At 31.8% G+C, this 20,274-nt stretch overlaps 3 protein-coding genes across 3 annotated transcripts; all 3 read left to right on the forward strand.

Moving 5' to 3' along the window:
* Positions 1-1,461: 1,461 nt before the first annotated feature.
* Positions 1,462-7,762, forward strand: LOC130801223 (uncharacterized). The gene is made up of 8 exons (XM_057665018.1): positions 1,462-1,744; positions 1,879-2,028; positions 2,482-2,579; positions 4,188-4,260; positions 4,327-4,387; positions 4,480-4,565; positions 4,658-4,747; positions 7,489-7,762. The coding sequence occupies exons 1-8, from the start codon at positions 1,652-1,654 to the stop codon at positions 7,549-7,551; spliced, it is 714 nt and encodes a 237-aa protein (XP_057521001.1). The 5' UTR covers positions 1,462-1,651; the 3' UTR covers positions 7,552-7,762.
* Positions 7,763-10,231: 2,469 nt separating this feature from the next.
* LOC130801224 (pectinesterase inhibitor 9-like) lies at positions 10,232-11,432 on the forward strand. The gene has a single exon (XM_057665019.1). It carries the CDS (start codon positions 10,398-10,400, stop codon positions 11,031-11,033), a length of 636 nt encoding a protein of 211 aa, XP_057521002.1. The 5' UTR covers positions 10,232-10,397; the 3' UTR covers positions 11,034-11,432.
* Positions 11,433-18,574: 7,142 nt separating this feature from the next.
* On the forward strand, positions 18,575-19,683 carry LOC130800969 (uncharacterized). The gene is made up of 2 exons (XM_057664713.1): positions 18,575-19,047; positions 19,164-19,683. The coding sequence occupies exons 1-2, from the start codon at positions 18,575-18,577 to the stop codon at positions 19,681-19,683; spliced, it is 993 nt and encodes a 330-aa protein (XP_057520696.1).
* The last annotated feature ends 591 nt before the right edge of the window (positions 19,684-20,274 follow it).

A 20,274-nucleotide genomic window follows, 5' to 3' on the forward strand; every position in this document is an offset into this window, starting at 1 on the left:
TTATAAAATGACTTAGTAATTGAAGATTTATCTTCCACGGTTCCAACCTAATATTGGAGTTTAATTCTCACTAACTACATAAAAATTAATATAGGAGTTTGATTCGAAAGACTCCATAAAAATTATGTTTCATCTAAAATGTAGTATATATATATATATATATATATATATATATATATATATATATATATATATATATATATATATATATATATATATATATATATATATATATATTCCAAGTTTTTTAGATTGAGTCAAAGATATATCACAAAAGAGTAAAAATGAATAAGGATTAAAAAAAACTTTTATAATTTAAAAATGTAAATTTTAACTTAAATCTAATCACTTAATTAATAATAGGATAATGATACTTTAACTCGTTGATATAATTTTAATTACTAGGAAGAAATTATTCCACTTGTAGATTTTTTTTTTTTTTTAGAAATTGCTTAGCATTTTACTAGACTTGAATTGTTCTCACCATGCTATAAATATTGCAAACTATCCCAATTTTTTAAACCCATTGAGGAGACTTTGGCCTCTTCCAAGTCTGCTAGTATTTTTTATCTTTTTGAAATAATAATTTTATTGTATCCTCTATTTTTAATTCCAACTTACTACTAGCTTACCAATAATTTTAACTTCCTTTCCCTTGGACGGAAACTTTTTGTTCAAGTTGAATTTTTTTTACTTTTCACATTTTTGAAGTTGTCTGTAATGTTTTATATTTTTTTTTCAAGATACATCCTCCTTGACAATATAATTAAATGATGTGTAAACCCTTAACTAAAATTAAAATAATAATTGAAAATCAGATTTTATCTTGGCCGGAGTAAAACCACTTTCCTAGATAAGATATCTTTTTTAGACTCTAATCATAATTTCTTTTAGAGTATACATTAAATAAAATGATGATAAATAACTAAAATTTTAAGTATGTTATAGTCATAATATATATATAACAATATTTTATTATAATTAAGCTCTCAATTTTGATTATGATGTTAGAATGATAAATTAAAGGAAATTTGTTTTTTTGATATTTAAAAAAATAATTGTAAAGATAAAAAATTATTTTTCATTTATAATTTTTTAAATCCCTTATCAAATGAAATAATAAAAAAAAAAATAATTTCAAAAAATATTTTCTCCTAAGTTAAACATCCTCAAAGCCAAAATTATGACAATCTAAACACCATTCAAACCAATATTTCTCATTCAATCCAAAATTATGACAATCTAAACACCATTCAAAGCATCTCAATTCCCATGAAGATCACATAATAAAACACAAATTTTATGAGTTAAATAAATTTATTATTTTTGAGATTGTGTCATTAAAAGATGACTTTTCACAATATGAAATGTTTCTAGAAGGAAATCTCCAATTGAGACTTCAATAACTTGGTACCAAACATAATCCTATTAAATTTGGCCCATTTGACTTCAAAATCCAGCTCCACTCCTGCATTTCCAAGTTCCGACCCATTATATTCGGGTACGGGTAACATTTGGCGCCAACCCAGCCCATCATCTCTCAAAATACTCACTACAACAAAAAGATGATTATCCATTCACAAACGAGATAAGAAGCTGAAGAAACCATACTCAAAATTTCACTCAAAGGGAGGACAGAAGGCTTTCCTCCATGGCTGCTTTGAGCTTTGGCATTGCTCCTTTACGCTCTTTCACTCATTCTTTTTTTGTTAAAACTTCAAGACCAAGAATTTCTTGTGTTTGGGTACTTTGTTTTGTTCTTTGTTTTCTTTTGTTTAGTAGGGAGAGAAAAAAAAGATTGTTTTCATACAAGAAATTGACAAATTTTATTGCTTACTGATTATGATTATGTGTTTGTATATTACTATTGGAAGGAAGGATCCAGAAGGATTATTCAAAACACCGCCACAAACAGGGCATATAGCAAGGTTAGAATTCAAGAAACGAATTGAGAAAGATTCTGAAGCCAAAGAAGCTTATGAAAGACATTTGAGGGAAGAAAAAGATCGTCGTGAAGCTATCCGTCAGGTTTTTCTCTTCGTCGTGAATCTCTTCCTAATTGACATTTTCCGGCATCCGAAAATTATTCACAATTGACAAAATTTGAACGATTAATTAACCATGCACTAGTATAATTATTCATTTTTTGCACTAATTTTTTAACTATTATAAATTGAGTAGAATTAGAAAAATAAATTGAGTATAATTATTCATATCACACACTAACATCCTTAACCGGCTAAGGGGTTCGAATGTGCATAGTATAACAAGTTAAGTTCTATGAAATATACCTGATTTGTCTTTTGAATTTGCAAAATTGTTTCATTAGATCAAGTTTTACCCAGGGTTGGGCTTTACATGGGTTGCCAAGACCCGATAGATTCACGCATTCCGCCCATGATCAAATGTAAAAGGGTGTTTAATTGCTAAAGTGAATATAGTTGGATTGATGATATGTGTAAAATATGGTTTTGGATTCAGTCTCGGGTGATACCAGATACAGATACAGAGTTGATAGAATATTTTCTTGATACCGAGGCTCAAGAGATTGAATTTGAGATTGCTAGACTGAGGCCAAGGCAAGTTTTCTGTTTTTTTAAGCTTGTGTTTATCATTTTGGTGATGTAAATGATCTAAATGACTTACAACACGTAATTTATCCCCTAGGATCATTGATTAAAGTCTCTGAATTGGGGAAAAATTAATTTCAGAAACCCTAATTTAAGAATAAACAAATGTGAAAATTACAAATTACAAACTCAAGGCACCCAAATATCCAACATTTGGTATTCTCGTAATTAATGTGTGTCTCTATTTTTCTTCTTAGAAATTGTAGTTGTTTTTCATTTTCTGGAATGATGGGGTTGATGTATATTTACAAATTACAAGTTCAAGGGGTTTGTGCTTTTTTTAATTGCTATTTTCATTGGAGATGGGAAAATGAAATGTAAATTTGTAGTTAAACAATTTGTATCCCTCTTGAGTAGGTGGTTTAAAATACAACCTTGTTTAGTATACAAATTACAAGGTATATACGAATTTGATAGATGCATGAGACTGGAATTTACTTAGAAATGTTGACATAATGATAGAAATGACTTATTAGGCCTTGATAATTCGTCACATAATCTCACCGTAGTCCACTCGTGTGGACACAGGACACTTGTGGGTCCACTGGTTAAGAGCGTTGATTTGCACGTACACTTGGTGAGGTTCATTGTTTTCCAAAACCATATGGTAGTAAGAGGATTAGCTCACCTAATATATATGCAAGTCCATAACCCACTTTTTTATTGATGTGGGATCTTGTCTCACTTGTAAAGTATTTCCGACATGACTAGCTGAATATATTGTTGAGATGCCAAAAGAATTATTTGCTTCTTACCTGACCTATTAGTATTTTGACTTGGTTTTTTAGGTTTTTCTTAGCTCGAGGGGAAAACTCTAGCTGTTTGATTGTTTGTATCATGAACCATTGAAAGTGTTACAGCAATTGATCAGTAATTGAGTTCATAAAAAGGTAAAACATTTGAGAATTTGATAGTGGGAAGACGAAAATGTAGGAAGATTCGTCAAGCAATTAATTGAAAACTATAGATCCCATCAAACAACAGAATATGTTTAGCGCTTGAAAGAGACAATACAACAAGAATATCTCTTATTAAGTAAACATTGTTGATGTGTGTCCCAAGCAAACAATGTGCTCACTCTTGCTGGCGAACTGCTTTTTCTGAGCAAAGGCAGCGGGGCATTATTCCTTTGTATCACAAGTCAGCCGAGCCACTTGTCTGTTCATCTGATCAGTAAGGCACAGTGGCCAGCAGCATGTCTCACCAACTCCACACTAGCATGCTGACTACTACTCATCACACTGAACACTTCTCATTCACCATACACTTTAATTAAGTCTTCGCAACAACGTTAACCATGCTTAGAAGTTGTTTATTGAGGCAATAACTCCGCAGTTAATAAGAGCTTTTGTCATTGTGTGGATTTTTAATGAACTATGTGTTTACTTTTTCTTTCTTTTTTCGCCCTTTAAAACCTTTATCAAGGACCAAATAGCAAATGACAACTATATTACGATTGAGCAACACTTGCATAGTTAAATGGTTTTTCTGAATCTTCTTATTTTCTGCAAGGTGCCTTATCCAATGTATTTATGCTAACTTTCTAAGTACTTGCAGATTGAATGAAGGATTTTTCAAACAATTGCAATCTGAATTGGGGCAACTTCGCTTTGCTATGGCAAAAACCGAGGTATTATCTAGTAATATGTCTCATATATCTAACAGATGACACGTAATTAATTTTTAACTTTTACAGGAAATGGAAGACAGGATATTCGAACTGGAGACACTGCAAAAGGCCCTTTTAGAAGGAACTGGTCTGTTATAATAATTTAGCTTAAGATGATTTTATGCTGAACCTCTAATGAAACTTATGCTGTTAATTGTTATACATCTTGCTATCATCCAGAAGCATATGACAAATTGCAGAATGACCTTGTAAAAGCAAAGCAAAGTCTTGCCAAGATCTTCACTTCGAAGGATGTAAATGTAACTGTAAGTATTTGTGTTACTTTCTTTCAGATTCCTTATCAGCTGATATATTATTTTGGTTTTCAGATTCTCATATCTTTATGTTTATCATGCAGTTATTGGAGATGGTTGAGCAGAATGAGCTGAACATGTCATTGGTGACACTTCTTGACGAGAATATAGCAAGTGCACATAGGAGTAATCAGGTTAGTAATTCTTCTTTGTGTTATTTTCGGTTACAGAGCTACATTTATTTAATATCAGAATTCACTTACTCTGTTATGCTGTTATGTACTAGTTCAATTTATAACAATGCAAGACTAGATGGTTTGTTTGTAATTATTTTGCCAAGGATAGAACACAGTGCCCTGTATGGATGTATCTGAGTATGGCTCAATGCTGAAAGCCTCCCTTCTTTGTTTTGTGCACAAACATTCAACCTCTTACTGTTGGTTCGTGTTTCTAAAGTCCAAATTACAGGAATAAAAAGTTGTAGATGTGTTAACCAAAGTCTGTTTGGTTTAAAGGAAAACTTTTCACAGAAAATTGATTTTTTATGGATAGCATGCCTTGGTGAAACCAAACTGTAGATTGGTATTCCTTTCTCTGATTTTTTGCTTGAAAGTTACAAGAAAAGGAAGGTAAGATGAAAATGTTTTCCACCCTAAGAAGAAGCTGTTTCACTCTTGTGAGGAATTTGAACACTTTTTTCAAGAACATTTTATATCAAGTGAACCACTCTAAGAACATAGATAGGCAACTGTCACTAGTCACTGCATGTGTAATCTAGGTCTAGGCCTACCTGGTCCATGACCCGGGTCATTAGATTAACCCGGGTCATTAGATTAAAAAATCCTATTAATAAATATTGAATTGTGTAACCTGTAACTCATAGGAATGTTAGTTGAGTTGGTTTGACACACTTACAAAGTTGAGTGTTCGGCTCATCTTATATTAGTATCTTGAATTTGCCCCTTCCATAGTGCAAAAGTACGTTAACAGTTGAGATTGCGAAAACGAAATGGTAGTGCGGTTATCGTAACACCTAAATACTTAATATGACCCAAAATACAGTTTTGTACACATTTACAACACGGGTAATATTGGTTATTTTTTTTTAAACCTTAACAACCTAGCCGATGCGATGTGGCCTTTTTTTTGCACTACGGCCCCAGGCATGTGTATGCCAAGTTTCGGCTTCATCTTGAACAATGAAAGGGCAGCCTGTCACTTTGCAACACTTTCTTGTTAATATGATGGCTGGTTTTCGAGTTTTGTAGGGAGTGGTATAAGGTATATATAGTCTAGGGTGATAAAAGCTGAATTCTTAAGATATGAACCATCAGCAACTCCATAATGAAGTTTTCTAACATTTTGGACTTTGTTCTACATTGAGGGATCTGGGCTCATAATAAAAATTCTTGGATGAATATAAAACGGGAGCACGGGGGCCATCCACTAATGATTTCATGCACTTCAGCTACTATATTGCACAAATTAAGAAGTGGGATCTTAGTCAGATACTCATCAATGTATAGGCCCTTTCTTATTGGCTGAAATGCTGAACACTATCTTATTTACTTCATATATTGGATTTGTACACCTAAGAGGGCACTATATACATTGACTTACCGTTCTTTGACTTCTGAAGTGGAAGTCCTTTTCTCTTATCTCCTTTGTCACGCACTCATCCTCTTTTGTTATATTGGATTTTCCATTTCTTGATGCTTGCAATGATTTGAGTTTGTGCCGGCCAATAGTTTGATTAGTACTCCCCATGTCCCTTTAAAATGGTGATGTTTGCTATCACTATTCAATCGAAAATAACTTCTTTATTATTATAAAGATAAGATTGCATATATCTGACCCCAAATCTTATTTAATATCAGTTTATGTTTTAATATTATTGTAAAAGAGTTGAAATTTAGAAAATACGTTAGAAGTATTAAGAGACATCCTACATCGTGGCAATAATTAGGCATAAGCACGGTTCAAAATGGTATGAGCATGGTTGGCTCATGTTTTGCCACGATGCGACACAAACCACCAACGCGTGCCACATTCACCGTTTTTTGAGATTCACATGACATTGCACTTGGACCACAAGCGCAACAAGCCATTTTATTTCCAATATTGGGAAAAACTTGAAAAAAAATGTTGTGGCCCCGTTCTTGTGTGATGCTTCGGGCCGTTGTTTGAGGTTCTGCTGCACGAACTAATACTGTTTGCAACCCATCAAAACACGAGCTGCAAGGCACATGACTTGTTTCGGTCTGGTTCACGCCTGGCTCAGAAAGATTTTGTTGTGACTTGTTTCGGTCTGGTTCACGCCTGGCTCAGAAAGATTTTGTTTTGACTTGTTTCAGTCTGGTTCACGCCTGGCTCAGAACGATTTTGTTGTCTAGTAATAGTAATAGTAATAAGTAATAACTAATAACATCCGAAGAAAACTAGAACGAAAAAGATCGCTGATCAAGCATGACATCAGAATTCTACACTTTGGCCCACCAAAATCCCTCAGAAGAAAAGTTAGACGAGAGGCGGTGTAACTGAAGCAAAATCTTTCCTAAGAAGCACAAAGAGGGTATTTCTTTATTCATCATAGCTGCAGTAGAACCCCAAGAATCTCTGATATGCTATTGTAAAAGTTTATCAATTCATGGAATTGAAAGGCTTTACTACCTGAATTGGATATGCATACTCCTTTTCATTTAGATAAATCCTAGAATACCTTTATATGTACCCCAAAAAAATTCAATAAAAATTGGTCCCCGGATTGACCCCAAAACGTCTGATCCCGGAATTACGATCTCTCACATTGATTTGTTTTTTAATTCTTATAGTCCACGCCATAAGATTTCGGACTTTCACATTATTTTATAGTTAAAAATGCAATTATAATATTTTTTTTTTCAAATATATTAACTAATATTGATTCATTGCACAGAAGCAAGCTGCAGAATACATGGAGAAGCTCCGTACGTCTGTGGTCAAATATGTAACAGTTTAGTATATAATCTCAATTTTATGTTTTCATCTTTCTCCTTTCTTTCAACCTTATGATTACAGCTGAGATTTGTAAATTCAATTTTTGCGCAAAAATAAATGTTAATGTTAATGATAGTGATGATATTCAAGAGCTTTCTGATTTTAGTGGTACTGAAAAACTAATAACTTGCATTTATTATCGGTCACAATAATACAATGATCTTATTTTGCTATACTTTTTCTAATTTTATTGTTTATTTTACTTTGTTATACTTTTAGATTCTTCATTGATTCAATTATGTTTATAAACCCATCTCTCTTTATCTCATTCACACGTTTCTTCTGTTGATTTATTTTTTATTTTTACTTATATGTATTAGTAATTAATAAATCGAGAGAAGAAAGTTTTAATAATTTTACTAAAATACTATAAATAAACAATCAAAAGTAACAAGTACTTTATGAAGTACTTGATTTTTCTAAATTTACTAATACTAATAATTTCAAAAATGTTAAAAATTTAAAATTAAAATAACATGTCATTTTCTTACACTTTTACCTTGGCATATTTTTAATAATATCTTCAACAATAAATGCAATAATTTAATTTTTAACTTTCCAAAACACAAAAAAATGAACCCATTATCTGAATCATCCTCAAATTTGGACCTGTTTTTAAAATGGTGCAATAATCATACACCGCACCAAACTTTTTGGTACATCATCATCATAATTGCCAAACCTTTCAAATAATATTCCAACATATGCACTCATTTTTTATCTTCAAAAGAAAAAAAAACATATGCACTCATTTTTTAAATACTAATCGACTACCTCTTGGCTCTTGCATATTATCATTATGAAAATTATTCTTTTCATTAGTCTCTTTGAAACATGTTTGAACTTTTTATTGGTCAAACCTACCACAAAACAATATGGAGTTGGTGTATATATGAACTATTTGAATACTCTTCTATCAGAACTTAAACACCAAAACCTCTACAATACTTTCTCTATTCTAATTAATTGTAACATTTGCGCATTTATATATAACATTTAAACTTATCTTTACTTTTCTCATTAATTTGTTAAATACTATATAGTCAAGTGGAATAATAATAAATTCATCTCAAAATATAACTTTTAAACATCAATTCTTTATAATTTTTACATGTACGTAACTTAAAGTTGCCTTATCCGCGTCTTAGATTATTAAACCCGTCTCTTTTACTCATCGTTTATTATTGTTCGTTGCCTTTAATTATTGCTCTTTACCTCCTTCTTTACCTTTATCTTTATTTTTAGTAATTTGTACGTATTTTATTTATTCTATTTGTAAGTTGCAGGTTTCTCTATCTTTGAAGACCTTTATTGAGCCGAGGGACTCTTTGACCGCACTCTCCTCTATGGGTATGAGCTGTCGTCTTTCTTCCCTCCCTATACCCTGATCATAGTTTTCTCTGAACGGGATACACTGAGTATGATGATGATGATGTAACTGAAAGTACTAATAATATAAAAAATACATTGAGCTGCGTGAAAAATCTAATAAAAGTATTACATTTAAATAGGACAATAAAAGTATGATTGGATATTATGGATGTTTGGCAAATTAGCTTATTGAGAAATTTTAGCTTATTTTGATGTAAATAGCGGGTTGGGTGGTCAAACCAACTAATGCTAGCTAGTATTTGGTGAACTAGCTGGTTGAAACAACTTATTGATATGAATAAGCTGTTTTTGAACAAGCTGCTCATAGCAGCGGGTTTAAAAATCAACTGGTCAAACCAGTTAATAAAATCAACTGGTCACATTAGCCACTATAATCAACTAGTCAAATTAGCCACTATAATCAGCTATCAACTTCCAGCTATCAGCCGTTTGGCAAACACCCTCAACGTTATAATTGAAAAATCAATTTTAACTATTTATTACTTATATATAATTAAGAAGAAGCTTATAAAAAGGGGTGCCCTTCGTTTCAACAAGTTTTTCCTCTTCAGTTGGAACTCTATAAAAACAGGCCATTAGGTAAAATTGTACAAGTTAGTTAACCACTTATTTCAGCTAATTAAATGCATAATTACATACATTGATATTTTGATATGTATGATATTATGAATTAAATGAAATGATTGAAATAGTTAACTACTTACTTAAGAAAATCCTCCTCCTAATAAAGAAGCAAATAAATTATAATTTTCATTTGGACCCAATTTGAGAACTTGATGTAATGTGCTGTAATGAATGACACTACATGGCCTCATCATGTAAGTTATTCATATTCCAACATTTTGCTTTCGTTTGAGCTAATTTTTTTAGAAAATACACCCTTCCTTTTTTAAAATTTGACCAATTTGAACAAAACAATTAAAAACTAAAAAAAATCAAAGGGGACAAACTTAAAGTAGCCTAATAATATATTTACATTTTATGGGAGAAAAAATTATTCTGAATGATTTCACTTATTGTCCATTTGATGTGAATAATTACTATTATTGATTATTTTTAAATAATCCAACATTTGTACATTATAAGCCGACAACACTTGTTGTCGCATTTAAACCAATTACTGTAGGTACCTACTAGCCGTTAAATTCACTTATTCTTCCTTATACTTCTTCGTTAGTCTACCTATACTTTCATCTGTATAATACGAATTTAATTCTCAACATTTTAAAAAATCAGTTCACTCACCACCCCTCTAAAAATTATCCTTAACCCAAATTTTTTTTAAGAAATATCTCAAAGTAGTCACACAAACCAAACTTACACACCTAAAAAAACTCATTTTATATACTCCTTATACACCTCAAAAGAACACCACCACATTCCACTATCAAAAATACTCTCCACTATCAATAAACCATGTCAAAACCTCTCTTCAATCTCTTCCTCTTATTCTCAATCCTCTCTTCAACAAAAGCTAATCACCACCACCCACCACCCAAAACACCCTCAAATTTCATATACTCATCTTGTCTTACCACCCAATACCCTCCTCTATGCTACCACAGCCTCTCCTCCTTTGATACCAAAATTGGCCAAAGCCACCGTCAACTAGCACTAACAGCTCTAGCTATTAGCTTATCTAAAGCAAGATCAACTTCTAAATTCATCTCTCAAATTAAAAAAATTAAAGGAATCACTCAAAATGAGCTTAAGGGTATTAAAGATTGTATTGATACAATGAATAATAGTGTTGATCAACTTGAACAATCATTTGAAGAGTTGGCTAATATTGGGCATACTAATGGGGATGATTTTATGTGGCATATGAGTAATGTGCAAACTTGGGTTAGTGCTGCTTTAACTGATCAAAGTACTTGTTTTGATGGGTTAAATGATGGATTAATGCATTCAAATGGTGCTAAAATTAAGAGTTCTGTTCAAATTAGAGTTAATAGTGTTGCTCAAGTTACTAGTAATGCTTTAGCTTTGGTTAATCGTTATGTTACAAGATATAATAATGGTCATGCACATCGTGGCAAGAATCATCCTTAAGTAAAATTTGTAACATTGTACATGTTGTTTTGTTTCGACTTAATTTGTTCTATGGTGTTATATGAATTAGTAATGTGATAATTAAATTTGAAAGAAGACTGCTAGTCTATAAGAATGAATTAATACGTATGTGTATGTGTTTTTTGGGCGTTATATTTGATAGAATAAATTGAACATAAATTATTTTTAAACAATTTTCATTCTATCTATATTAATTAATGTTGTGAGCTAGCTATAAAGTATATGTATAAACAAATTAAGGTTTAGTGACATAGCTAAGTTGTGATCAAATGCTGTTTTAAGTTGTTTAATTTGTTTTTGAAGATGAATTCTATAAGTAAAGTATGTTTTTGTTTGTATTGATACCTAAATGAAAGTTCAGTTTCATAATTTGGTGTATATTATTGTGAAATTTTTCTGAAATTATTGTAAGAAATGTCCATATTTGTGCCACTAATGTTGTGTTTAATTATATAGTACTATCTCCGTTTTTTATATTTTTTCATTTAAGATATTTTTGAAAAGAGAAATTTGAATAAGGTAATTGAGTGGACCTAAATAAAGTCGGCCACCTATTAAGGTTTATTACCTGAGAGTCATGGATCGGATTATCGACTATCTAGCTAATTATCCATTAAAATTATGGCATTGTTACAACTCCAACTAGAGCCGTCTAAATTTGACCGAATTACCAAGAGTATGACTTGACTCGAATCGAATAAATCTGCATATAATAATTAAAAATTAAACTAGATCATCAAGATTGTCATATTTTTTTTAATCAATCACTTTTACTTTGGTATAAATTTTTTATGAAAATGTTTTCAGTGTTTTATCTTATTCTTCTTAACACATTTTAATTCTCCTTTAATATTAATCACACAATTTAAATATGTTCTCAATTTTTTTTAATCTTTATGCAACATACAACTATAATAATTATTTAGGGACAAAAAGGAGTATAATTAGTGGATTATGGGTCATAATGCATCATCATTACATGAAGTTAAGCTAGGACCCAAAGCCATGACATCCATGAATGGGTGACACCCAATAATTATCAGTGTATCACTAAAGGCAAAAACTAATGCATTATTGGAATAAGTATGACATTTTCAACTCAAAAGAAATAAAGAATATTGGTGTTGTCGAGAGAAAAATGTTATATTAACTCAATCTAGCTCAAATTAATTACGAACAATTACCTAAAATAATTCAACTTTTTTATGATTTTTTATAATAATTTCACCTATTGATTAAATATGATCGAATAATCTTAACCTTAAGGAGTATTTGCCTAGAGTAAGTTTGGGTAACCCGATGACCTAACATAATAGGTAATTCACCAAAAAGTAAACTGAAAAGTAATTTAAAAATAGAGAAAAATTTTGGAAATTATCATCAAAAGTTTTAAATAATTAAAAAATCAGAAATTTTTTAATAACATCTTTTACAACATTTTATTTTAATTTATCTTTTTCTTAAATAAAACTTGCTATAATAAGTTATCCAGTTACCGGGTTTACTTTAGAAAAATACCCTTTAAAGTTGGGATTATTTATGGTTAATCAATAGGTGGGATGATTGTAGGAAAATCATGAAAAATTTGGATTATTATAGGTTATTTTTCCAATTAATTATTATAAATATATAATAACTACAATTTATCATTCATTTAATATTTGTTTTTCTATATGTATAAAAAAAATTAAGTAGGATATTGTCTGATTTGTGTCAATGTATAATATTAAATCAACTTTTCATAATTTTTAATCATACATAATTAAAGATATCAAAAAGTAGGTGCATTGAACATCATGAAATCATCATGTATATACTGCTAATTTGAACCAAAAAAAGTAAGTTATATATTAGACATTTTTCAGAAAAAATTTAAACAAAATATGCAACATGTTAAAATGTAGAAAAAATTGCAATCTAAATAGGGTTGTTCCTAATAATTACATGGTGCGTTTTTCTTCTAGATTAACAAAAAAGGTGTGTATTAGCACCTAGAATATTTGGATTTTAAGGTCGTGTTCTGGATTTATTGGATTTGGACTGAATTGATTTGAGTGTAAACAATGATTAAGTTGTGAGAGTGAAAATAAAGGAATTAAATTGAACATTTAAAACTAAAATAAAGTACATAAGAATATCCATTATATTATGGGTTTATATTACGTGTAGAGATGATAATGAGTCGGATCTGTACGGGTTAAATCTAACTTATTAAGATTCAAGTTGGACGGTTAAAATCCAATTTAAAAACGTCTCACGATGAAAAGTCTAAAATAAGATCAATGGGTGAAAGTATATAGCTAACATTGTCAAATATGTTTATTTGACATAAAACTTGACAAGCAAAACTAATCAGTAATTATTTTAGTTGAAATAATTAGGCTTTAAAGAAAGGCATATGAGCAAAATTGCATGTCAAATAGCCTTTTTATGAGCTTTATATCATCCGGATTGGATTTGATTTTTTTTCATATAGGTTTTGGTGTAAGTCTAAAATAGAAAATAGACTTAGTTTACGATATTTTTAGTGTGAATAATTGTTTTAATCTTCTATTTATAAATCTTAATTCTTCACTATCCACTCCACTTAATTGCATTCTCTAACTTGCAATCCTTAAATTTAAGATTAGTGAAACCTATTTGGTTATTTAGTGTACACTAAGTTCATGTATGACTAACTCTAAGCCTTGAGCTATTGTTAAAACCATTAGCCACTTAATTACATTTTTTACTTGTCTCAAATGCAAAACTATAAAGTCTATCCTAAATAAAAAATAAGGTCAACTTATCATCATGGATTAATATATGAGATGATTTTATGTGACGTAACCCATAAACAAGCTAAATAATACGGCTAATACAAAATACAAAGAAATTAGAATGTGAGATTACACAAAAACTTGGACGAGACGATCTCATTATGAGATTGTCAATTTGAGCAGCCCAATTTTATCAAATTTGACCTTAAGGTATCAATTTTGAAAATTGATACCTTTAAGGTCAAAAATAATATCTTTAAGATCAAAATTGAAAAATACCCAAAAAATGAAAAAAACGCCCAGGTTGTTACATGCACGATTGGGCCGATCTAAATTGACAGTATCATTATGAGGCTGTCTTGTCCAAAACCAGCTGATGAGATTATTGCTTTGGTGTCTCATTAAATTAACTCAACTTTTATTGAGTACACAAGTGTAGCAAATTGGTCCAATGATTGTCACATATGTTATTCGGCCCGGTTAACAGCTTGAAGTTTAATGAAAATTTGACATGAATAAGCAAAAAAATAAAAAAGAGTCAAATTATAGCAAAGTTTTGAAAATAATTCTCAAAATAAGTATTTTTTTCCAAAGTTATGGTTTGGAGCTATTCGCTGTTAGTAACAGCGAACAAAGACTGGAGGTCAAAAAAAGTCAAAGAATCTGTTCGCTGTTACTAACAGCGAACAAAGACTTGCACTACTTTTGACTTTCAGTCTTTGTTCACTGTTAGTAACAGCGAACAGATGCATTCTAAAATCAGCAACTTTCCCTTTCTTCCTTATTTTCCCTCAATTCCACTAAACCCTAAAAATAAGTCGACATTTTCTCTCTTTTTTTCTTCTATTAAAAAACCTTGAAACCTTCAATTAATCCTTCCCTCTTCCAATCAAACACTAGTAAAGTGGTCTAGCATATACTTGCAGTTGTCTAAGGTATAATTTTCTTTGTTTTTTTGTTTTTTTATACGAAAATTAGGGTTTTCTTCCTTATTTAATTTTCATTCTTTGTTTAAATTGTAGCTCATTACTTGTGCAAATACTACCCATTTTGTAACACCCCGTAATTTATCGGGTTTAGAAATAAGTAAAATATAATAAGATAAAGTATAACAAAATAAAATAAATAAGTAATATTAAATTATACTACTTTATATAGTTAATTATAAATAATAAAGTAGGTTTAATTCTAACGGTGACAAGTTTTATTGCGTACGTTGTTATCGCGTAGGGTTCTTTTTCCGATTTAACATTCTTATAATAAATAGAATAATTATTAACAAAAAAAAAATATATAAGGGGAATTTGAGAAGGCAGCCGGTTGTGGGGAAGTATGGGAGGAGTTTTGTAACTCCTCTCATAATTGTGTTTTAGGCTTAATTAGGATGAGTCCTTAATTCCTTATTAATTCTCAAGAATTTCAAGCATCCTTAATCATCATTTTAATCATCTCTTGAACATGGAAAAATTCAGAAAAATTTCTTCTCCTTTGCTCCCTTTTGTTTTCGGCATTCTCAAGAAAAAAAAAAAAAAAAAAAAAAAACTTTGTTGTTCAATCCAATCTTTTGTTCAAAGGGTAAGTTTAGTTGAATTGTTATTTATAAATTTTATTCATAAGATTTATAAGGTGAAATATATTTTATGTATGATGATATCCTATAACTTTTAGGAGGATTGAATATATTTTCTTTTATATATAATTTTCTCTACTAATCCTTTAATAAACTTCAATCTTGTTAAAAGGATTGAGTTATGTTTCTGATTTATATTCTTTAGCAAAGTTTAATTTGTTAAAAGAATTAAGTTAATATTGATATTTAAATAAATTTCTTTTATGATTTACATTTCTCTAACTAAATTATAATTTGTTAGTAGGAATTTAAATGGTATGGATCAAGTAGTGTAGTCATATAAGAGTTATAAATCCTTTAGCAAAATTGGATTTGCTTGAAGGATTGTGTATTTATATATATGTCTTGATTCAAGAAGGATGATTTTTGTTTTATGATTCTCTATAAAATTTTAATTTGTTAAGAGAATTAAGTATTTAATTTAATTATCATAATTTGTGGAGTTTTAAGTCTCTTGAAGATCTTATGGATGGGCCTATTCTTTTTATTTTGATGCCTCTTATGCTTTGATGATGGGGTTTTTGTGTATGAATATATATATAATAATAATAGAAACAATAATAACGTAATGGGAGTTCCGGACAGCAGCTGCTGTCTCGGTATTGGTGCCGATTCGGAAAACATTAGTTGTTTCCGTTATTGGTTTATGTATCCGATGTGTTAAAAAAAAACTCGTTAAACGCTTGAAATAATTAAAAATAGTAATTGGATGTTAGAAATTATGAAATTTGGTACCCAAGGTAATTGATGCATTCCGGACGCAGTGGTGAAGTCAGATTTTTCATTTGAATTTTCTAAACTGTCCAAAATGGCCAATAAAGTTTCTGGTCAGAAATTAAATTTGGAATCTTTGGAAATTGGATGAAAACATTAAAATTATCAAGTCTTAGTAATATCTTAGTAGTATGGAGTGGATTAAATGTGTAAACACGTTCTAATACATGACCGTTTTGTGTGTGTGTTATTTAGGACCTCGATACATAAGAGGGCGAAATTCTTATCATGCTTAAACGTTGTTTGGTTGCAGTGCTTAAAGGTACACGCTTAGACCATACTGTTTATATGGTTGTGTAAGTAGTGTTGTTTCATTTCTAATCGAGGCATTGTAAATCACATAAGGATTAGACACCTCAAATAATATGAAATAATTAATTGGAAATTGAGCATTTATGTGTTTGTCACCCAAAGGGGTTGACGTTTGGTTATGTTACCCAAAGAGGTTAACGATTGGTTTGGATTATTATAATTATTGTTCCCATGACAGTTTTGGATCATTACGGTCACCATGGGGGTATGCATACTTTAGCCTTTGGCGACTCGAACAGGACGGGCAACGTCTTAGGTCGGTGGTTGCCTTAGGATTAGCTCTCCCAAGTGTATTCCACCAAAAATATTTGAAATTATACTTGGACGACCCGAACAGGACGGGCAACGTTACAAGTTGGAATTATCTAAAAATAAATGGTTTATACTTGAACGACCCGAACAGGACGGGCAACGTTTCAAGATTGGAAATATTGAATAAAGAATATGTATTAGAGCCTTTGCATGCTAGGGTAAACACAATGCTTGTATTCAACCTGTTTGATATATGTATGAAGTCTCTGACGTGTATTGGTCGTTCTTTGGAACCTGCTACGTGTTGTCATATGACGTGCAGTAGGTTGATTGCAGGTGGGGGCTGGAGTGAGGACTCAGCTTAGAACCCGTAACCATCAAGTCTAAGACATACTTTGTAATAAGTTTATGAGTCGAAATAACTCAGTTTATGTAATGAAAGTTTAAGACGTTTTTCTTTTTACCTCGTACAACTTTTTAGCTAGTCTAGAGGCCGGTAGGCTCTCGAGTTGTATGTAAAGACTTCCGCTGACTTGTTTTATTTTGTTTGGCGTTGTTTCCTGCGTTGACCGTATTCCTTTACCGTTGGAACGTTGACGATCCGAGTGGAAAATGAATTTTCTTATGTCCGTTTGTGAACCGGAATCATGTTTTCACATGATTTACCGGGTCACTTAAACCGGGCCGTTACACATTTAGTTCAATATAAGCTTATTAAGGTAATGTATTATTGAATTTTTACTTATTTGTGCATTCTTTTGAATTTGGTTCAAGTACATTAGGTTCTTTTTGTGTAGATTATGTGAGTTTGGTACCATGTTATCACTACTCATTTGAATTAATAATTATGTACTTAGTTACTTAGTGATTATGTTGATTTAGTTTATGTAAATGTAGGTAGTTAATTATGTTTGTTGATTTTGTTTTGTATATTGATTATATGTAATTAATTTGTTTTGTATATTGAGTATATTTATTTTATTTGAATTAGTTAATTAGTTTATGTAAATGTAGTTAGTTAATTATGTATCTTCGTGAATGTACTTGGTGATCAAGTTGATTTTGTATGTATTCATGTAGAAATGGCATCATTTTGTGTGACTATTGCATGTTTTTGGAATGGTTCCATTCGTACAAGTGGTAACAAGGTTACGTATGTTAGGGGTAAACGTAAATTGTTTGCATGCAACTCGAACATGAATTTGAATGAGTTTAAGCTTCTTGTATGTTCTAAGATTGGAATTGACACCTTACGAAGTACTGTTAATTTAAGTTTTAAATACGACATAAGTGGTCAATTGTTAGCTTTCCTGTTGAGGATGGTGATTCTATAGATGCTATGTGGGAGCATTCAAAGGCTACATCTATTCCCTCATTGGAGTTATACGTAGAAGTGGTACCCCTCGGCAATCAAGTTGTGAATGTTACTTCCAATCCTTCTCCTACGCCTATGCCTATTTTAACTCAAGAAACTTAAAATCCCTTTGTTCCTTCCCCATCTTCTACTCCTTCCAAATCCCCTCAAACTCAAGTTCCAAATAATGCGACTGTTAATTTAGGAGAAAGTACTGAGTTGGTACCTTGGAATGATGGTAATGAGAGTAATGAGCTTGTTGATGACCCTTCTGAGGATGATGTGGATATGGATGAGGACGCCCTAGCTAATGCCATGACCCTAGGAAACATTCCTACAATCATTGCTCCTACACCTTATGCCCTATGTCTACCTCTGGATGAATATGTAGAGGACAACTCTTGGAGGACTTAGGTTAATGATACCACCTACACCAAAGATGGGGAGCTTGAAAGGGTATGATATTGATAGTAAGGACGCTTTGTTGGAAGCTGTTAGAGTCTATCATATTCATAGTAATGTAGAGTATAGAATAGAGACTTCTAATCAAACTTCTTTATCATTGAAGTGTAAGAAGGGATGTTCTTGGAAACTAAGGGCTAGGCTAAATCCTTATTCAACCTCATGGTTTATTTCAAAGTACAATGGAAAGCATGAGAATTGTGTGTTGGGTAGTGACACTGTGTCAGCTGGACATATTCACTTGACGTCCTCTGGGTTTATAAATGTGATTAGGAATTGTGTTTCCAAAGACCCTTTGATTAAGGTGTCTGTCGTTCGACAGATGGTGAAAGATCGATTTGGGATAGAGGTCACTTACAAGCTAGCATGGTGTACTAAGCAACAAGCACTATTGTCCATTTATGGTACAAGGGAGGATTCATATTCTCTTCTTCCACGCTTTTTGAAAGCGTTGCAACAATCTAACCGGGCATAGTAGTTGAGTGGTTCTTTAAGGAAGACAATGATGCGGGTGTGTATGTACGTCCTAATATTAGTTACTTTCAACATGTCTTTTGGGCCTTTAGACCTAGCATAGAGGGACTTAAGTTTTGTAAACCTCTTATCGCCATTGAAGGTAAACACTTGTATGGTTACTACTGTCATACCTTATTGACCGCGATTGCGCAGGATGTTGATAAGGGTATCTTTCTACTTGCATTTTCCTTGGTTGAGAAGGAATGCATAACTGCGTGGTCTTGGTTTAAGGCGTGTATTCATAAGCATGTAACACAAAAGATGGGATTATGTATTATCTCTGATAGATATGCGGGCATTTTAGCGACCATGGAGGAGACGAAATGGCAACCACCATATGCCCATCATAGGTTATGCTTACGTCATTTGCTTAGTAACTTTAACCGTGCTATGGGTAATGTTCAACTTAAGAAGTTGTTTGGCAGGACTGTTGAGCAAAGACAACACGTTAAGGTTGTTGAGGGCTTGAGGGCAATTAGGGTTGCAAAACGAGAGGCACTTTTTTGGATTGATGAAGTAGGTGATATGTCTATGTGGTCATTGTGTCATGATGGGGATCATAGGGTGTAAGGTCTTCAACTTTGTAATGAAGGGTGTAAGGTTCTTGCCATTAACTACATTAGTTGAATTCACCTTCTGTCACGTTAATGACTACTTTATGAAAAGACGCGAATGTTCTAATGCTGGATGACTGGAGGAAACATGTAAACCTCTCATGCCACGAGGATTATCACTAGAAACACTGAGAAGGCGAACTTCTATGAAATTGTTGCTTTCAATTACACAAGAGGAATATTCGAGGTTAAGACTGGGCGGGAAAACAGAGGATCGTCAAAGGGGGGCAAGATTCAAATAGTTGACTTGAATCAAAGGAAATACACATGTAACAAATTGAAAATATACCACTTACCTTATTCACATGTCCTTGTCATATGCATCAAAAGACACCCATCGTATGAGCGTTTCGTAGACCCTTGCTACACCTCACAGAGTTACGCAAACACATAGGAACCATGCTTCATGCCAATGATCGATAAGAGGTCATTGCCTTAGTACTCCGCTGTGGAGATTGGACACGACCCGGATCAAATTAGTGGTAAGGGAAGGCCTAAGTCTAAGAGGATTGCTAACGAAAATAGATGAAGGAAGAAGGAAACGTAT

This window comes from Amaranthus tricolor, chromosome 15 (assembly GCF_026212465.1).
Source record: "Amaranthus tricolor cultivar Red isolate AtriRed21 chromosome 15, ASM2621246v1, whole genome shotgun sequence".
Classification (NCBI taxonomy): domain Eukaryota; kingdom Viridiplantae; phylum Streptophyta; class Magnoliopsida; order Caryophyllales; family Amaranthaceae; genus Amaranthus; species Amaranthus tricolor.